This window comes from Stegastes partitus, unplaced genomic scaffold (assembly GCF_000690725.1).
Source record: "Stegastes partitus isolate 25-593 unplaced genomic scaffold, Stegastes_partitus-1.0.2 Scaffold373, whole genome shotgun sequence".
NCBI lineage: Eukaryota > Metazoa > Chordata > Actinopteri > Pomacentridae > Stegastes > Stegastes partitus.
Window position 1 is genome coordinate 25,230 of NW_007578104.1, and position 21,683 is coordinate 46,912.

General features: G+C 44.8%; 1 protein-coding gene across 2 annotated transcripts in view; it reads right to left on the minus strand.

Annotated features, from left to right (window-relative positions):
• The window catches only part of LOC103359445 (chloride channel protein 2-like), a 203,008-nt gene that overhangs the window by 16,078 nt on the left and 165,247 nt on the right, over nucleotides 1–21,683 (minus strand). For both annotated transcript variants that reach the window (XM_008284783.1, XM_008284782.1), the window contains 3 exons: nucleotides 19,657–19,847; nucleotides 16,691–16,802; nucleotides 12,445–12,515 (listed from right to left, as the gene is read on the minus strand). In XM_008284783.1, the coding sequence (XP_008283005.1) occupies nucleotides 12,445–12,515; nucleotides 16,691–16,802; nucleotides 19,657–19,847 (374 nt within the window). The remainder of the gene's footprint in view (nucleotides 1–12,444; nucleotides 12,516–16,690; nucleotides 16,803–19,656; nucleotides 19,848–21,683) is intronic.

Consider the following 21,683-nt stretch of genomic DNA (forward strand, 5'->3'; position numbering starts at 1 on the left):
TGTGTGTGTGTGTGTGTGTGTGACTGTGTGTGTGTGTGTGTGTGTGTGTGTGTGTGTGAGAGGCAGTCAGACTCCAGAGTGCTGACGACGGGGCGGTGCAACTGTACTGCTTGCTGTGCTGTTTCTGTGACCAAAGATTAGAAAGGCCCATTGCTCTTCCTCTTCCTCCTGCAGCACAGCGATCCATCTTTACTTCCACCCAGCGATCAGCCAATCAGTGGGAACGGGCCATGACAGGGAAGTGCACGGATGTAACTAAGCAGTGTTTCACAAGCTCTGCAGTTCTGGGTCCGCTGTCACACACGCCTGTGAGCTGCATGAGTAGTAAAGAGAAGCTCCAGAAAAAACCTGCTAACAGTGAGGTCATTGTTCCAGGGAGATCTAGAGTTCTTTTTTTTAAATGTTTAGTGCTTGGAAAAGCTCAAACTCCTGGAGAAGTGACAGCAGTCTGCACGTTATGAAGCAAACCTTTAATGAATGAGCTCTTGGTATGATCAGCTCATTGGAATTTGAAAAAAGCAGTTAGGATTCCTGGCCTACCGAGGGTATAAAAACAACTCCAAATAATATAAATTACTGTAAAAAATACACATATAAAGGTAAAGGGACATTTATTTCAGAATCACCAGTCAGCCTTACAGAGCTAATGACATTTGTGTCAGAACATCACTCGCTGTGATTGGTCCGAGGCCAGAGTGACTGTGTTGTGATGTCGCCTGACCTTCACTGATTGGCTGGTTGAAGTCATGTGATTCTGCCCCCTGCCATAAAGCCTGCAGAAGTTACCATATGCGGTTCCTTGCCCGACAAACTCTGTTGGTGCTTGAGCAAGGCAACATGGCGGGGCAGTGTTTAGCAGCGTTGCCTCACAGCAGCAAGGTCGTGTGTTTGAACATGTTGACTGGCTGAGGCCTTTCTGTGTCGTGGTTAGGGTTCGGTTATGCTCTCTCTCCAAACACGTGTGTTTCTTTATGCTGTATATGATTCCAGCTGTGCGCCTGCTGTGTTGGCCCTGAGACCACCAGCCACCCGTCCACTGTGCACTCTACTTCTCACCCAACGTCAGCTCAGGCTGCAGGACTGCAGGTCTGAGGGGAGCAGGCGGTTCTAACTTTGCTGTGGGCGATCACAAAATAAACTACAGGTCCTGGGATTTACCCCAACCACAGTCAGCAAAGGCAAGTGGACTTTCTTAATGTGTTGATGTACAGAGAGCACTAATCTGCCTCCGCTGGGTCGAGGTGACACACCTGTTGTGTTGTCAGTGGTCTAAGCAGACTCTGTTCTAAAGATAAAGCTCCTCCTCCTGCACATGCTGAACAAGATACTGTCGAGGAATGTATGACGTGTACGTGCTGCCTGGAATAATAAAGAATCATGAATGCAATTCACAATATTACTTGTAATAAAGATAGAAGACACAAAATCAGTGGAACGAGGACTACTAAGTTGTGAGGGAGGGAATGTTTGCAGGAGCAGAAATCCAGCAGGACAGGGATTAAAGAAGCACACAGGGCTGTAGCTCCATCCCCCTCCACTCATCACAGGATAAAGCCGCTATAGCTAATAACCGGATGGACGTGCTGCTGCTCATGTCAGGTCACAACCTACTGCATGTTTTCTTGCATGCTAAGGCAATGCTCATCGTGAGGATCCTGCTGCTCTCTGTCCTCTCAGTTGGTATCGTGATGACGAAAGATGGAATCTAGTTTAGTGCTTCTTCCTAACGTAGAGAAGTCTGTTGTTTCTCCACCACACACTGAATAGAGAAAAGACTGCAGCGATAATTACTTATCAATTAGCTGTTGATTTCCTTGCTGCTGATGCTCACTTTGCTTATTGCTTTCAAATTCCATTACTGCTGTATCTGATTAGACTGCAGAGACCTGAACACAACGGTGAAGCTAACGTCATTAATGACTTTGCTCAAACTACAACGATGCTGCGCTCTGACGCAAGACTTCTGGGAAAGTAGCGTAATGACGAGGAGCAAAACTTCAGGATTCGTTCACCTATAAAGGCTCAGTGGTGACCGACCTCACCTGTTACTGCCGACGGTGAAACATGAGAATATCTGAGTGAAAGGTCTTTTTAATACTGTGGACGAGGAGCTCCGCTGATGCTCTGAAACCTGCGACAAATTCTCCACAGTGAAAGTATTTGATATCAAGCACCACATCAGTCCACCCTCCAAACAAATTACAGTGAGTGTGTCACGCTCATCCTCTCCAGATAAGTTCAGCCGCTCCTCTGTGTTGCCTGAAATTATTCAGGAAATGAAAGCTTCATTCTGTCCCCTGAATATTCCTCCTATCAGACACCTGAAGGACGATTTTAATGGACTCAGTGTCTTTGTAATACAAACCCAGAGCTTGCTTCCACTCAGAGAGCAGCAACACTCGACCCTGATGACTGGAACAATCATCTAGATAAACTGTACCCGCTACTGTACTCGCCGTTTGATCAGCGAGGAGCGTTTCAGTCAAACACAGATCATCACAGAAGGAGACCTTTATTCTTATGCCACCACAAAACTCAACACAGATGTTATTACCCTGTTATCAGCCAGTTTCTACCACAGAACTGCCCGTGTTGACTCTGTTGACTACAGCTCCCACCACCACTGTTTTATTCTCACACTACACACATCTTTTAGCTTCATTCATCCAAACCAATAATATAATAATTGTAGCACATTAAAACTAGCCAAGTACAGTTTGAAATCTCAGCGTATGCTAAGCTAACAAACCTCACTGGGTCTCTTAGCTCGTCCTATTGTGGTTCTGTTTTCCTAATAAGCTATTACGTTCAAATAAATTCTCTCATCACCTCTTTATTCTTTACTCTGGGGTCCACCAGGTATAAATATTTAGTAATGAACTACGTACGGACTAAACCCTTTTAGCGTCATGATGAAATCTGCACATCAGAAAAACTTCCACAACAACTAAGTTTGAAACTCAACTGGGATCCAAACCCTCAATTTCCACGTTTCTGCTGATGCAACCGTTTCCGTCGAGGTCTGAACTGTGGAAAAGGCCCAATTTGCGACTTCGTTTTAAACTGCATTTATAATGGGATGTCCCTGAGTTGTGTGCAGCCGGATGCCAAAAACACGGAGCGATGTGCGTAATTGGCCGCAGCAGTTGGAGGCTCCAGATGTCACAGTGACTTAGCTCATTATCTGCCTGCATCACCCATAATTGCAAAAATTCTGCAGTTATGTTTCACAGTAATGTTGGATAAACATGTCCAACCAGTTGCAAAATCCGGCTTTTTTCAGCTCTGCATTTTTATTATTGTTTTTTTTTTTTAGATGAACTGATTCCTCTGACATCATTTGTGCATCTCTTTACATCCATCTGTACAAACTGCAGCTGCTGTAACATGAAGCGCCGTTCTGTCCTGAAACATGCTGCTCATTTCCTCTATATGCTGTCGAAGCTGTTAATACGTGCATCCGCTAAACAATAAAAAAAAAGTTTTAACCAGTTTCTTAACTTCTTTTCTCCCTGGGCCTTGTTTTCTCTCTTTCTCCACTGATACTGATGCACTGGAGTGTGAACAGTCCAACAGCTACTCAGAATTCAATTTAGGTGGAGAAGCTGGAGGAAGGCCCTTCACACACATGCACACACTCATCAGTGTTGAACAAAGACGACACACACTCCTCTGCCGACCATCCGGTTCAACTCAAAGCTAGTTTTCTGGCTTAATGTTCTCTTCAAGGTGTGTCACTACGGAGAAGCACACGTTCTCACCGACCATCCAGAGGAATGAAAGAAAAGAACTAAAAGAAATAAAGAGAGAGAGAGAAGAGAGGTGGCAAAAAAATAAAAAAAAACCTGAGCCCACAAGCCATCATAAATAACTCATGGCGGCATTCCGAGGACGCAAGAGGGAAAATAATGAGAAAAACAGCGAGGAGAGAGCGAGAGGCTGGGCGGCATCATTTCTCTGAAACAGACTACTGATGTCATTTACCCTGCATCAATATTTTACAGCCCAGATAGAAGGATGGAGAGGAGGAGGCGGCGGGGTCGAGGCGAGGTGTGGGCAGACGGCAGAGACACAAAAAGAGGAGAAGGGTTTTGGACCCGTCGTAAAGATGGACCCGGAGCGCGAGTCGGAGCTGCAAAGATTAAACCGGAGCCAGAAACACAGAATGAAAGAGAAGCTGCTGGAAGGTGGAGAAGCAATAACCTGATCTCTACTCCGCCACGGGGGCGCAACAAAGACGAGAGAGGAAGAAAAAAGAAAAGATCAATTTGTTTGTCCATATTCCTGCTCGGGAGCCTCAGCGGACTCCGAGCGGTGCTGCGATCAGCACAGATCTGCCATGTGCACTTCAACACTGTTAACTGTTAATAATAACTCCTGATGACAGGGCGAGCGGGCCCACAGGCTTCGGCTACTGTATGTGCACACACTGGTGTGTATACAACAGGGGTTCATTACTAATTAGCTCACTGCAAGGCAATGATGACTAGCATGCTTCTAGGCCCACTTAACACATCCAAAAATTCACAGCACTAATAACGCGCCATCTGTCTCAGCGCTGACCACACAATATGCTCCTCATGGGTACACTTAACAAATCACTGGACTTTATTAAATTACAACCAGCAGTGGCAGATGAGGACGATTGGAAAGCTGACTGGTGTCCACCAATTAATGTCCAGCACGTTAGCGGAGCGTCGGCACTAAATGGGAACACTTAAAATAGGCTTCATTAAATGTGTCCCCCGAGGCCTCGAATGGCTATTTATTTAAAGAAATGTATGTTGCACGCCAGGTGGCCCGACAGCTTCACATTTAAGCTGCCGATTTTCTTTTTTTTTTAAAGTGAAAGTTTTCACATTAGGGCCGGGGTTTGGTTTCCCATGTGAATCAGATTTGTTTCAATCGTCTGGGTTTTTGGTTTACACGTTAACGAAGCTACGAGTCTCCAAAAACGATCACATCTGAAAACTCCAGCCACAGTGGAGGTTTGGAAAAAGTCCATCTTTGCATGTCGACAGGAGGAGGCGGAGTCTGACGTCACATGTGTGCGGCCATGTTTACAGTCTGGCTGCGTCCACAGACTGACGTGTTTACAGTCAGTATTTTCCTCGTCTTGGACTCTGACACCACATTCAGGAGCAGCTCCACTTCTCTGTTGGTCCAAACAATCGACCCTCGCGCCGGTATCGTTGAAGTAACAGAAGGTTTTTGTTGTTTTTTCCAGGATTCTGATTGGCCAGCATGGCTTCATGCTTCTCGTCACACTGCCCCCTGTAGGTCTGGCAGCTCATAGCAGCTCTTAACGACGTGTTTATGCAGGTTTGTGTAAACAAAGATTTTTCTGAAAGCGATCTGGTGTGAACGATGTTAATTTTGAAACCGTAGATCCGTTTTTGTGAAAACCCGGCTGTGTGTAAACGTGACCTAAAACCACAACAGACACATTTTGTGTACGTGCGTCACTAAAAACAGCACGGTGTGAAAAAATCCTCTCATCCATGATCTACATGTTTATCTGCTTATTTTACATATTTAAATAGGATCAACCAGAGACCTCGTCATGAAGAGGAAGCTCCTTCGTCCATGTGCAGACCGACAGTTTCTGAAGAATCCCAGAGGTTACACTTGTCAAACTATTCAACACATGCCAATGTAAAAACGAGGTTTTTGTTCACTGCCATACTATAAATGAGCCGTCACTCTTGTATTTGTCTTTGAGAGAGACGCAGAACAATTTCTTCCGTTGCCTCTATTAAAATAGATTAAAACCTACCAGACCAGAAAAGCGTTTTGTAAGGTCACGAGAGTCGGAGCAGTTATTCAGCAGCCATGCGCACACATTACTTGATCATTTCTACCATCTTTCAAGAGGATATCGTCTGAAAATAATTGATAAAATGTTGATAAAACAATTCTGAGGAGCGTCTGCAGACTCCTCTCAGGCTGGAGGTTCACTTTCACCTCACAGAGGATCGGACGGAAGAAATGGTCTGCACTTATATAGCGCTTTTCTACCTTTGCGGCACTCAAAGCGCTTTACAATGTCTCTCATTCACCCATTCACGCACACATTCATACACCAATGGCGACAGAGCTGCCATGCAAGGCGCTAATCTGCCATTGGGAGCCATTTGGGGTTCAGTGTCTTGCCCAAGGACACTTCGGCATGTGGGGGGAACCGGGGATCGAACCGCCAACCTTGCCATCAGTGGACAACCCGCTCTACCACCTGAGCCACAGCCGCCCCGAAGAAGAAATAAACTGAAGGTTTGCTGTACAAGAAGGATTTCAGGACCTGGACAGACGATGTGTTTAGAGTTATTCTAGTGAGTAACTGCAACTGAAACTGCTGAAGTTATTTACAGGAACACAGCACAGGAGTTTGGGATACTTTGAACAACTGCCAAACAGGAAGTTGTGTCAACGTGTGCATGATAGAAGATTAAATACAGTTTAGAAATAACGAAGACTTAAGTTTCTCCCCAGCAAAAAAACCCAAACACCAAAGAAAAGTGTGATTGGCACCCAAGTGCATGTAACTGTAGAGTTATATTTATTAATTTTTGTCATTATAGACCCTTAATGGCAGCACGTCCTAAACCCTCCACTATCAGTCAGCATAACTACAGCATGCAGCACCACACCGGGTCATCCTAAACTCAGTGCACATCGAGCCGTCAGTGCAGTTTAAAATAATCAAACTGCTCCGTGTATTAAATTCTAGATCAATTAAACATTTTTAAACCCTTCAGTAAACAGTCAGGGGCTGCGTTTTGATTCAGAAATCAAACCTGTAATCTAATTACTGTCAGATGAGTTTCTTTCACACTGTTTGGTTATTTGTGGTTAAACTTCTGCTTAACAGATTATTAAACAGCAGGCGTTAAAGCTCAGACAACCTCTGCAATTGTTTCAAATGACACAGATCCTTCTTGTTTGAACAGGGATTTGGGTAATTTTGCCATGAAGCCCCACCAGGACTCTGAGATGCCCCACTGAACCGCTAATGGGCTCAACACAAGATGTCATTTCAGAGGAATAATGCAAAATGCTGGGGTGAATCAATAACAAGACTCAGATTTCACTGAAACGAAAACAGTGGTGTAGCGCTGATGACTTTTGGAAGTTTTTGAAATCGTGACCTTTAATGCAGCACCCCGTCAGGACAATCAATGTGGTGTCAAACCGCCGCGGCGCCGACGTGCTGCGATCTTGCACAGCGATTGCCTCAAAGACAGACAGAGCACGTAATGAGCAGTTCTGCTGTAAATGTGTGAAACCGCGACGTTTCGTTTTGATGAATCTGTTTCATTACAGCAGTCGGAGGAGCGTGTGTCGTCATTCACCTCCAACTGAAGTTCCTCCCGTGTGCTGCAGTCTCGGCGGCCTTCTGCTGCCACGCAGCTCAACAGGAGCGCTGCGGCGTCGTGGTGTGAAATACACGCCTCGGGCTTCACATTCTACGCCACCGAGTGAAAAAACACTCCCAGCGCGCCTCCTCTGTTGCTAATTTTGTACTTTTCGTAAAGTTCCTCGAGGCGAGTCTGACTTCTGCCGTGTAATTGTGCAGCGCGGACTGTGTTGAGGAACCACAGTGTTGGATTCTGGGACTGTTTTTCGTGGTATTTCATCGCTGACAGAAGTAATATCAGAACAGAACCGGATATTAAAAAATTCCCACTGGATACGGTGCTTGGGTTGAAAGCCCTTTGAGGGCCATTGGACAAATTTGATGGCAACAGCGCATGATTTAAACACACGCTGCTGTCGGGGTTTCTTCCTGACTTATCAACAAAATTGCTCACAGTGTAATTTATCAGCTGTATACCATGCGCTAACACGCGGGCCCTGAAGCTACGGATGACAAACGATACGACGCTGCTCTGTGCTTCTGAATGATTGAGAATGTGTACAGACTTCTATAATTATCACTGACATGTGAAACTAATGGAGCCCTTTCAGTGCCTCAAGTCTAAATCATTAATTGTGCTAATAGAGTTACACTAACACAATAATCTGAGGATCTGAAGGAGGAATCGTGTGATCTCGTCTTCTATACGTAGATCTGGTGACTAAACCTACCGGGTCACCGACCGCACTGTGCTGTAGCTTTTGAATTATCTGGTTTCTGCTAATTTGTGTGCATCATGTTTAAAAAAGTGGGCTAAACTATCATAAACAAATGAAGTCAACTTATTAATAAATCAAATTATAATTCAGAAGCTGTGACACATGCTCTACGTTTCCACTTGTCAAACTGACAGCTTTCAGTATCGTCTGAGATGAAGCTCGATTTATACGTCTGTGTTGAATCCACACTGCGGCTGGACACTGAACACCTGTGACTGGTTTACCTGGTTTACCTGATGGTCGCTAATATGGTGTAAAGAAGAAAAAAGCATTCTAATTAGTGCAAAGATAACACTTCTGTGAAACTAAATGTGAAACGTATTCGGCTGTGTTCTATCTGCTTTGCTCATGAAGTCAGTAGCCAGCGCTGTGCCGGTACAGCCCGGTTTCTAATCATAGCACAGTTCTGACTACGTTGTTGTATGTTCTGTAATAGTACAGGTCGTCTGTCTCCAGCGCCAACACGACCCATGGCCTTTGGGTCACCACTATTGGAAGTGCACAAAGAAACTCGACATAGAGGCATAAAAACAGCCCCGACCAACCAGCACACAGCCCTGAAGGCTCCGACTGGATTCAACGCAGGGGAAGAAGTCTTCAGGACAAACATGTGATGGCACCACCATATGCTGCTGCTTCTTTCACACGCTTTGAACGCTGCGGCTTAAACAACGATGATTTGTATGAATTCACCTGGAGACCAAAGTGAGGCTGAGAGCGACGACGACAGAGAGACTGAGGAAGTGATGAAGTGATTCTGAGGCTGTTCAGCTCCTGAAGACACTGAAGAAGACGACTTTAGTGGTTTTAGTGCAGGAGGAAGATGAAGATAGCCATCAGTGACTTTTCCTGGTAGCTGCTGGAGTTTTATTTCCTTAACCAGCCGTGTTACAGGAAGTGTTCAGAAAAAAGCCTCTACGGTACGTATCTGTGGATGTTACCGCTACGCATTTAATTAAAGGTTCAAACATTTTTCTGTGTAAATATCTCATGTTCCAACGTGGACACCTGCAGCCTGGATATGAACACACCTGGTTTCTTTTTAAAGCCAGTGGGCGGGGCTTATATTCAGGTGCCTCAATAGTCTGAAAACTACAGTATGTGTCTCAGACAGAAGCTCTTCTGTGTGACTATACGGATCATTCACTGATTTGCTGGACTGATGTAGCCACGATGACATCACCCGGTGGACTGCTGTTCTGAAGTTCAGAGATTGGACTTCTGTACCTGGACATGACGAGCGAGACGTGATTCTGAGTGAGAACTTGAGGACACAAGGCAAGGTGATATGGTCGTGAGCTCTATCACAAGGTAGCCCTGAAACGTCTCTTCTTTATCATCTGTTTTAGTCTAAATGTGGCCATAAGTTACTAAATGAGCTTCACGTCGCATTAAAGGAAACCTGAAAGTAGTGATTGAGACAAACAGCTCATTAGGAAAATGTTTACTGCGGTAATAAACCAAATGAGAAGTGGGATTGTTTTGTCATAGAGTTCTATACAAGCCAACTTCACCAGAGGAGTCGCCTCCTGCTGGACGGTAGGAAGAATGCATGTTTAAATCACTTCAGCACTGACTTTACGTTTTAGCGGCTACACCCATCTTTTATATAAACATGGTACAAATCCTTCCTGCAGTCTGAAAACACCAGCTAGCAGCTCGTCAACAGCCACATATGAGCTTGCTATATGTTTGTGTCATAAAAGAATAAAGCTAAATTTAAAAATAAATAAACAGAACACCTCTGATGACGTGAACTACTTTTGCTGGTGTAGCTCCATCTTTCCTCAGTGAAGCTTTAATTAACGTACTGTAACTGTGGAAGTGTCTGCTCAGCTCGCTACAGTTAGCTCGTCTATAACACCGTTTCTGTGATTTCTGGACGACCACTGTGAGCGTTTGTGAACAAGTTTCGAATTAAAAACGAACATCTGCCATCGCGACTCAACACTGGACTGAAACAGAGAGAGAAGAAAAGAGTTTCTAAGAAATGTGGACGACATGCTCACCCCAGAGAAACTCTTTAGGCTGGGTGGTGGCTCCTAGTGAATGAAAGGACATGGTCTGTGATGAGTGGAAAACAATCTGACAGCTTCATGTGAGAACGGCTAAATTAGGAAGAAATCACTGATGCTCATAAATGGACGAACGAGGATGCATTCTGTTGGGCTGCATGATTACGTGATGCTCAACAGTGTTTGATTTTTAGGAATTGATGCTGTCGGACATGGTCTGATCATTTGTCATGCAACGTCGGCTGATTGTGGAATCATTCCTCTCAGCTCGTGGTCCGACGCTTGTTCCATTGATTGACATGCATCACCGCTGGAGTAATTGGACGGCAGGCTACATCCCGGTTTGGAGTCATATTTTCCAATACTTCCCAGGACTTCTCATGAATCATCATTTCATCTGAGCTGCAGCTCAAACGCTGTCGTTCAAGCGCCTGCCTTAACCTAATGAAGAGCTACGATGCTGCTGCTGTCCTGATATTTAACGCTGCATGCACAGAGGAGTTCACCCCGACACACCTCCTCCTCCTCCTCCTCCTCCTCCTCCTCCTCCCGCCCCTCGACGTTAAACACACGGGGTGGGGCAGGTTTGCAATCGGTTGTAATAAATGGCGAGGGATTGTGGGTCTCCTCCTCCTCCTCCTCCCGCCCCTCGACGTTAAACACACGGGGTGGGGCAGGTTTGCAATCGGTTGTAATAAATGGCGAGGGATTGTGGGTCACTCCAGGAACAGGGCGGGGCCCGCTCTGGGAGGCGGTCACTGATTGGACGCCTCGGGTGACACAGCTGATGATGGACAGCACGGCATGCTTGATTGAACACGCTCCTCTTTGTAGAACACTTGACCACTACGCCACTGTGTCGGCACGGTTACGTGATAGCTGGACCATAATTCTGGTTCTGTATCGGCACATTGGTGGAGTATGCGGAGCTCTTTGGAATTTAAAAACAACCAAATTAAAGGCAGAAGTAGCTTTAAAAAAAAATAACACCTTCATAACTACAGGGTGGGACCAAGTTTGATTTACTGCAACTAAAAAAAAGTCTGTGCTGAGTCCAAAGTATTACTAAATGAAGAACAACACGACATATTGACCCTCTGAACCCTCTGGTGGGTTTCAGAAGGAATGTTATCCTATTTGTCAGAAAGCAATCACCAGCACCAGACTGTGCATCCTTCAGCACAACTATGAAGCCATTTGTGACGTAGTTGTTGTATGTTGCTGAAAATCTGTGACTATCTGACTGAACTGCAGGCTGTGCTTCCACAGCGCAGACCAGACAAACATTAGCAGCACTGTGCATACTGTCTCCTACATCCTCGTTTTTGATCCAACCATTAGACGAAGCAAATTGAATTTCCGCGTCTTTGAAGTCCCAAAGATGCTCTTTTTACCCAATTGATCACCATATGTTGATGGCAATCGGCTGCAGTGGTATCTCAGTGGTCAAGTGTTCTTTATAACCTCTACTGACCGATGGAAACTGGTTAAGCTGAATGGATCCTAGCCTTAGCCAATAACATCTAGAGGCAGTGAAAGGTCAGTAGTCTGGGTTACAGGTCGGACAAAGAGGTGGGCGTTCGACATTTGTTGGCACGATGACACGGACGGGCTTCGGCTGAGCCTGACCCAGATCACAGTCCATCGGCGTTTGTGATTAGCCCTGAAATGGGATGGAGGGGTGACAATCGGTTGATTGGCTGATGAACCTGTTGCCGGCGGATTCCAGGCATTTGGGTAGCCCAGATCGGTGGCTCTTACCACGACGGATATCCGGACCCGTTTGGACGGCCTCCTGTGCTCAGGAGACGCGGGGCTCTCCACATTGTTGTTTTTCTTTCGGGGCGACCAGAGACAAGCATAAGACGTTAACAACAACCTCAGCGTCACGGTGACGTTGCAAAACAGACGTCCTTTGCAGCGCCACGTTGACGTGAGTAAACTTCACTGAAATGCCTGCAGAAAAGTCATTTCTATGAAACAGGCCAGTAGCAGGGCGGCGCAGGAGCCAAGACGCCTCCTTTAAAGCTTTACAGGATGCAAGGCCGAGACAAAGTGAAAGAGGTTTTGTAGTGAGGCTGCCAGAGATACTTAGTGTGTGTTCTGCATAAGTGTGTGACTGCTGGCGTGGGAGGTTCTGTACTGTAGAGCGTGAAGGACTGTATGTGAGAGATAGCATAGGACTGTGTGGGTGTGTGAACGACAGGATGTGAGCCACTGTGTGTGTGTATATGTGTGTGTGTGTGTGTGATGGCGGTGTTGCTGTCGGGTGTATTCGAGGACATGGTTCTCTCACCTCCAGGCCTTCTGTGTCTGGACTGGCGCAGAACAGGTTCTTCAAAGCAATGCCTGAATTATCCTGTGGGCCTGCGAGAGAGACAAAGAATAAAAACCAGTGTTAAATACGCTCTAATTATGCGCCTGCTGTTAGTAGACCTCAGCTAACACGTCCTGTCTGAGCAGCAGTCCGACTCCACTGCACACTTGTTTTGATCCACCTGTGTTTCATGTTCAGTAGGTGAATAAAAAACCCTCGGTGGAAATGCCGAAACTCACCAAACATCTGATAAAATGGTGTCGAGCATCCATGAAAGCAAAAATACTGAATGTCTTGAGAGATAAAAAACAGCAGCAGGTGAGAACAGGTCTGTACCGACTCATGAGGGAACCAGCATAACAAACAGAAATACCACGTTTCCATCAGGTTTTATCAAATATTTTTCACTATTTGAGTTTTACTGGACACTTCAGCTTCACCAGCTGTTTACTTTCTAATATTTTTGCAGATTTTCTCAAAATTCTGTTGAAAATAGCTCAACACTTGTAAGGAAACCGGGCTTCTGGCTTCTGCATCTGGACAAGATCATTATTTTTTGGGCTGCCTGATAGCGGTCCAGGTTTTGGTGAGTTGGTCGCAGATAAAAACACAACGTTAACTTCACAGGAAGTGGCAACACTCAGCGGCTCAGTCGGTCACAGAGAGACACGAACATAAAGCTCCCGGTGATTATTAGATAGCGATCACATGTACAGCCGTCCTCAGATGTATTCATCTCCTTCCATTAAAGAAAAGGAAAAACTCACAACAGTCACTGAAATAACTAGAAACTGAAAAAAGGAATAATAAATAAAAATGTGCTAAATTATAATTTAGTGAAATAAATTTGAATTGTGGTTGAAAAGAATGATTAAAAATAAAACAAACAAACAAACAAACAAACAAACAAACTGTGGTGGACCAATGAGAGGCCTTTGCTGATGAGCAGTGGTCCAGAACACCTGTCAACAGGTGCAGAAGTCTGACTGAGAGCTACAGGAAACACCTGATGGCAGTGATTGGCTCAGAGGGTTGTTCAGCTACATGTTAGTTTACGGGTCCCATAATTTTGCTTTTTAAAAAAAAAATTTCTGTTGAACCACAATTCAAAAACAATGTCATGATTTTTAGATTAAAAAAAAAAAGTATTATTACTTTTGACAATTTCAGCTTATTTCAATGACAGCTAATGTTTTTATTCTCTAATGGGAGGCTATGAATACATCTGAGGACGACCGTATCAGGCATAGAAACCAAAGCATTCGATCACTTTAGCGGGTAAACGAGGACCCAAAGTAGGTGACATGCAAACTCAGGATTTCTGCCAGAACAGCTGTTGGGCTCAGCAGCTGGGACAGTCCAGGTAGTTCTGACTGGCCCTGACTAAAAACACACAGACTGGTTAAAGTGCTTTTTGGTGGTCCAGTCCACCAGTGGACCAGCTGAGTGTCTTTCATTACGAGGGGCCAGTGACAGCCTGCTGGCAGCATTAAGGCAGAGCCGTACAGTTTCTGTGATGGCTTCCCGAGGACGAGGTGCCATCCGGCTACGCCTCGCTGGCTTGAGGTGTGCTGTATAATTAGGACTCTTTAACGAAATGCTTCGTATGGTCGGTGGTTTTTCTGACACATTCAGAAAACTTAGTGAAATGAGAAAAAGGCCTAAAGAAAACCTCCTAAATCCACAGAAACACGACCAACGATCCATTCCTCACTGAACAGGGTCAACACTCAAGTTTAACGAGGGTGAGAAAAAATAAAACTTTTTAAAGATCTTAAAGCAGTACGCAACTATTTTGGCACTTTACTCCGATAACAATACTTGACTTGTGATTAATTAAAAAAATGATTGGCACATGAATCAGCCATTAAAATAATCATTAACGTCTATCCAACAACCGCTGCCGACTCTCACCGACCAGTCAGCGTAGAAGAAAAACGAGGAACAATCAAGCTTTTTCCTTTTAAGGTCTAAAAATATAACCTTGACTGAAAGCTGAGGTCATGTGAAGCCGCGGGTTACAGCCTAATTAGCTCCTAAAGCTACAGCAGTGCATGATGGCAACACAACTCCACACAATCTGAACCCAAAACAACACACATCAACCGCTGAGCAGCTCTGACAGACAACACCAAAGTCAGATTATTTGAACATGTAAGCCACTGAAAGGACAAAAACCAGACTGACTGCTCAGAGCCTGGCCTTTGAGACGGGTGAACACAACAAACCAGAGGAAACAGACTGAGTCCGCTCTGCCAACAAGCACTGGACGACGGGACAACACCGAAAACAGCATAGAAACAATTAAATGGTCCTCATCACATGAAACACTGAGAACTCAACACAGTCTGAGGCCAGAACAAAGTCTGACAGAAAACAGTAATACCTGGAACTGTACTGAACGTTTTACTGACTTCTTTTGTTTTGATATTTCTCTTTTCCTCTCTTGTACATTCAGATTATTTCTTTTTATAACAACCAGATAATTATGAAACACTTTGCAGGTCAGTCCAAACCATGTCTCCTGTGTTCTGCCATGTTAGCAGCTTATGAGATGACGACGACATCGGTCTGTGGTCCTGATGAGAACATCACCAAACAGACATCTCTGCATTTTGTACTCGTGTTTCTCAGACTTTGGTGAACTCCTGACCTTTCCTTTATTCCAACCATGAGGCTGATCTTTGAAAAGCCTCATCAGCCAATGCATCACTTTGGTGATGTTGGAGTTTCCCTTCTGGTGTCATCATCACGTCAAACCTTCATCTGTCCAGCAGTTGGGTTTAAGAACAAATACTTCCAAAACTAATGACAGTCCTGACAGATGTTAGCGTGACACATCTTTATGCTCAGAAACAAGCTAACATTAACATTCTAACATTTCTGTTTAGCTTCAAGTGTAGTTGTGCTCCACTACAGCCTCGACAGAGCTGCTGGTACGGCTGCCAAATCTTACTCCTGTTTTTAGAGGCTGTTTTGGTGAAACTGTACCGATGACTGTATATAAAGGAAGGACGTAGCCACCATGATGTCGGTGATTGGTTTGTGGACGACCACTCTAAAGCCTCAAGTTTGGAATTTGGCCATTGTGATCTTGGTCTTTCAGGAGGTGAATCTGTCTGAGTTTTGAAGACAATACCTATACAGTAGGGGTCTTTATTAGCATTCTGCTACAGGGGAAGAAACACTCTGGTTTGTTTGTATTTGTTTAAGCTAATCGCAATCATATTAGCGGAAGCGAAGCGAAGGGTGCGACTTTGGTGTTCCCTGAAAACAGTGACAGGAGAACTGCTGCATGCAGGGACGTGAGCTCTGCCATTAAAACAGATAATTCACTGAAGAAACGAGCAGGGCTGCCTTCCTGCACGATCCTAACAGTCTGCAGAACCTGAACTTTTCCATCTGGTAGGTTGCTGCTTGGTGGTGGTTGTTGGCCTGAGTGAAGGGGATTCTGAAAATGGTAAGATCTCGATAGCAGAAGTGGAGGAAAAATCTACATGAAACGTGCAGCTGATAACAGGCTTACAGTCGCTACGTACATAAAGGTGGTGAGTCGGACTATTCCAGTAGCAACCTGTCAATCCCAAGGCAGCCCCTGCTCTAAAACACAATGCTCTCAGTACATTATTTGCAAAGTTTTCATCATGCTGTATCGTTTAAAACCATAAATGTATTCGGAAGATGTTTCCTGAGGTAAAAACAATCAAGTGAGAAGTCGGGGATGTTCTCATTGACTTCTGTACAAATGGACTTGTTGAGGAGTCGCCCCCTGCTGGCTGTTAGACAGAACGCAGGTTTATTGCACACAGTGTATCATACTGAATGATGTGCGTTCAGTTTCTTGTTTGTTTAAGCATTATAGTTAGAATTATGACTTCATTAACTGAAAAGGTGTGCTGTGTGGGGACAGAGTGGAAAAGCAGGCAAAGAGTCAGCGTTTCGTCGGGATGCGTTTCAGTTAAAACGACTGCAGTCAGTGAGTTCTAAAACCGCTTCTTCATCATCTAAGGAGCAGATGAAGAGAGAGGGAGCGGCATAAAGAAAGAGAGAGACTAAGAGGTGCTATTAGTGTTATGTGAGTTTAGAGACAGAGAGGCCATTACCCACACTCCTTCCGGATCTATTAAACATCCTGTTCTTTTTGGTTTTGATTGCCTCATCAGTCTGCTGTTTGGAAACTCTGCAGCCTGCTTTTGTGGGTGCAGGTAAGTGGTGTGTTTCTTACTGGTGGGGAGCTCGGTGGGTCTCTCCACCACCGAGGGTCTCTTCAGAGCAGGTTTAAGGGGCTTTTGAGGCACCGGACGAGTCGGACTGAAGGACGACTCCTCAGTAGAGATCTGCAGAGACACACAAACAAACACACAAAGATAAGAAACAGCACTCCAAACTCCCAATCCTGCTTAAGAGATCAACCCCGCTCCGGCTTTTCTGCAGACTCATTAGACAAATGGATGAGCTTCTGCGAGGTGATGAGATGGAGACTAATCAAAAGGGGGGAAAAGAGACGAAACCAAAAGAAAACGCAGAGAGAGCGAGAGAGAAAGAAAAGAAACCAGCGGGGAGTGTTGGCCTTGATGTAAAATTTCATGACTTCAATGACTTTCCATGCTGCCATTTCCATGACCTAAAAAGCACTTTTGCTTGGCACCGTTAATGACTTTGTGAAGTGGGAGAAAACTTGTTTGAGCCATAAAACATCACTCATCAAACGCTGAGCGAAACTAGCTGGAAAACACACATTCAGCTATAATTCTGTAAAGTTGCCTGTTTGTAAATGCATTAACATTCCTGACACGCTCGGCTGACACCAGCTTTTATTTTATTACCGTACTGTCATATTGTGCGCTCCTTTTTCTTACATTTAATGTATTTTTTCTACAACACTGTCTTGACTAGACGGGAGCGTTTCTCAGCTTGTTTACATGAAGCCGGTGGTGGAGGTGGATCACCGTGCACCGCAGAATAAACACAAATAAAACGCATTATTACCGTTTGGAGGAAAGTGTTTTCTGTCCAAGCTGCTATATCGTCAATAATAAAAACTATCAGATGTTTTAATACAATTATAGCCTTCATTCAAACCAAACAAAGAGCGGTAAGAAGTCAGAGAGGTGGATGAGCGTCACACACACTCCTTCCTCGTGCTTCCACATCCATGCCTGAGGGCGCTCTGTTCAGCCACTCGCTGCAAACTGATGAAAGAGAAATGAATGCATTAAAACGAGATAAATCACCAGTTTGAGCGCTTCGGTGCAAAACCTGGAATCCATGCAGACAACAACATAAGAGTCCTGTGTGAGACCACTCCACCGTATCACCTCACAGTAACGACGTCACTTCTGAGTTGAGTTTCTTCTTAAGAACAATCAAAAACAGCTTCTTTAGGGATTGCACATGCAGGCACCAAAGTAGACATGTAATGCAGCAAAGAGTGACCAATGACCCAAAAGTGAGAACATCTGATGTCCGGTTAGTCTGACTGTACAGTTACAACCAGACCTGTGAAAACCAGAACTTTCTCATATTTGAACCTATGAGCTGTGTCTGCATGGCTCCACATGGTGAAGGACCGCCAGAGAAAATGAAAACATCTGATTCTGAAACTCCGACAAGATGTGAACGGATACAAGACAAACTAAAAATCCAACAGAAACCATCATCAGTGCCGCAGGACAGTTCTTCTAAAATGAGGTCAAACACACGGTGGGATTTATGTCACAGCTCATTGGCAAAGGAGACATCAATGAAAAGTGGAGCTTCTGTGACGATAAGAAGGACACTGCATGACATGGACCTCTATGGACGGTGTCCACCAATAAAAAACAACTACTTTGCTAAACGTCAAGAGGAAATTTAGCTGAAGAATCCTGATGAGTATTAAGGTCTGAGACAAAAACATGTTTGTTTGGCTCAGATGAGGTCCAGCATGTTTGGCATGAATGTGGCGTGAACAGTCCTGACAGAGCACCACGGAGGGGTGTGATGACGTTGGGCAGATTTATATACACACATATTTATAGTGGAAGGCATGTTGAATTCCTGTGGATATACAGAAACACTGGCTGACAAGATGACTCCCAGCGTCCAAACGTTCGGCAGAAGAGAAATATCAGAGCATGAAAATGCTTCGAGGCACACCGCAAAATCCCAAAGAGTTCCTGAAGAAAACAGAAGTGAAAGCTATGATAGGGCCAGGTATGTCACCTGACTGGTATCCAACCTCTGGGGTACTTTACAGAGAAAGATCGAGCAACACAACGACCTTCAGCAAAGAGCAGCTAAAGGACTCGTCTCTGAAGAACCAGAAATCAGAAATTTGATGTTTCAAAATTTAGGATTGAATCTGACATCAGAAACAAAAGTGGATAGAAGCACCGAATAAACAAAAGATCTGAAGCTGAAACATAAAACTGGACTCTCTACTGCTGCACTGAGTTCCTACTGGTGTCTGTATTCTAACACAACAAAACTAAACTCTTTGTTTTTATTGTTTTGTATAGAGTCAAGTGGACACATAGCAAACACTGAGAGGTGACACAACTTCTAAATATTTGACAATGAAGTGACTTTACACACTCTTGTCGTATATTTTACCTGAGACCAGGCCTTCCACTTCCATTTCTCTCTTCGACACACACAAACTACGGCACACACGGCAGTAACTGATGGTTCTAATAACAGATTTTGTCCTGTAAGAATTACCTTCTCTTCAAGTGCAACAGATAAATAACTCTGAATCTCAGCCTGCCAGCTTCTCATCTATCTTGTCTTTGGTATTTTGAATCCTCAGAAATCATTCTCAGTATCCACTCTCAAAACTTGAAAAAAAGAGTCCTGAGTTTGCTACTGAAGTAAAAGCGGTGGTTGATCTTTGGCATACTTTTCTGAACTTGCTCCAGATGTTCAGCCTTTCAGTCGTACGTACCAGAACCGCTCTGCTGCTCTGCTTTTCTTTTAAAATAAAGAGGTTTAATCTTCACTTCTGAAGGCAATTTGTTTTCTGCACACGACGGGTTTGAACGGCTGTAATCATCTCTGACAGCTCGCGTCAAACTCTTCTGCTTGTTGGCCATCATGGCTATGAACCCGTTTCCTGGTGTCAGGCGGCGCTAACGATTAACTGCACCGTCAGCAACATGTAAATGATGACCCTGCCCCAGGTGTTCCCATCCATCTGCAGCGACCTCTCACCTGGAAGCGGACCTCCTGACTGGCCCGCTGGCCGCCGTCCTCGCTGCCCGGGATGGACACAACAGACAGACGCTTCTTCTCGGCGGCGGCTCGCTCCCTGATGTACTCCAGCCGTTTGGGCCGACCGAGCTGCTGTGAGAGCAGCGACTGGAGCTGAGCGCGCTCGATGGAGCCCAACAGGATCATCGACTCTGGGAGAGGAGACAGAAGAGGGGTGAGGAAACGAGGGAAATAAAGCAGATGCAGGCGGAGGAGGAGGAGGGCAGGTTTTGGAGGTGGAATAAGTAAAAACCAAGAGAAGGAATCAGGGAAGGGAGAGGAGGCAACAAAACTGGTTTTAGGAGGAAAGAGTGAGGCGACTGCAAAGACTCCAAAACATGTTGCATCACTGCAGAGGGCTCGGCTGAGTTACATAAAGGCGCCCAGGATGCAGTGAGCGTGTATTAACGGCTGTGTGGGTGGCAGCTTGCTTGCTTTAAGTAATTGCCTTTGTGACAGTACGTGCTGATTATGTATTTGGTTAAATGCCGCGGCTAATTGTTCCTGCACGATTGCATAATTGAAACGGCGTCGGAATACCAAATCCGCACTTCAGTGAGGTGGCCGGCGTCAAGCTGTACCCGGGCAGGCCTGTCAATCAATCAGTCACTCTAACGAGCACCAAGGACGCCGGGGCTTGTTTTTGGTACCGACACAAAGGGACACACAGTCCAACGGTATCAGCAGAATCAAACAATAACACGGGCGAGCTACCACACTGTACTCACACTGGATCTATGACTGTAAACACCGGCTGTATTTTTAGATGGTGTCTTCTTGTTGTTTTCACGCTGGTGGGCGTTTAGAACATTACACTGCTTCTCCCTGTCGTAACACACTGAAGCCACAGACTCACCTGAATGTCTGATGGAAGCTTTATGTAAAAAATACTCATAAAAAATGATTTAAAACTTATATGATGAAGGAAACCTGTGTTGTCTCCAGTGTTTCCAGTAATTCCAGAGCTCTGATTACGTGGACCAGAACCGGTACGTTTGGACACTGCATCATTTCAGTTGGTAGAAAACGTAAAAACTGTCGAGTATTTAATCACAGATTTGTTATTGTGACCAGGAGTTGCCGGGCGTTAGCGTTCATCTGGAGCCGTTCTTGTGTCAACTTAATGAATCTAAATCCAGTTTTCACTCTGTGGTTCTGTTTTGGTCCCAACTCCTCAGAGAAACATCTTAAAGACACGTTGATGTACTTCAGAGATTTAGTCATTTATTATTATTTTTTTGGGTGAAAACTGTTGCCTGCTGTAAGCGATGGTATCCAATGGAGTTATGGATCAGAAAAACAAAACAGTGACCTGAGAGACTCTAAGATGCTTTGCAGAACCAACAGGAACTGCACGGTGACACAGTTTTTTTTTGTTGCCTTATTTTCCAGTCACCACATGTAGTCATTTGAACCACTGTAAATATACAGCTTAAATTAATGCAGCTCTAATGTCAAATGCCTGAATCCAACCACGACCCTGTTTGGCATTCTGTACTCATTTGGCCAAACGACAGCAGCTGTTAGACAGCGAGCAGCAGATACGAGTGAGTTTTGTGTGTTCAGCTCAGCCTCCGACTGAACCCATAACTCAGCAGAAGCCCCAGATCTCATCACTTCCCTTCAGTCTCTCTCCTTCCTCTTGTCACTGTATGATTAAAACACAGGCGGATTCACAAAAGGCGCCTCGAGCGAATTTGCATCTTGACTTGCGACAGTTTTATCAACGACTGCTTTCAGGGTCAACAGCAAACTGTTAAGCTCGACTTTTAACTGAAATTGATGAGAAGATGTAAAAGCGCTCGGAGTAATGGAAGCAGCTACGGCTCCAACTGAATTCAGCTGATGAGGCGATGCGACTGAAAGCAAATGGACTTTAAGTATCGAGTATTTTGTAGCCGGGAATAAAAAAACCCAACATTTAAATAACATTACATTTGGAAACATTCAGAAACTACTTGGGATGAAATACAGTCGTGACCCGATAA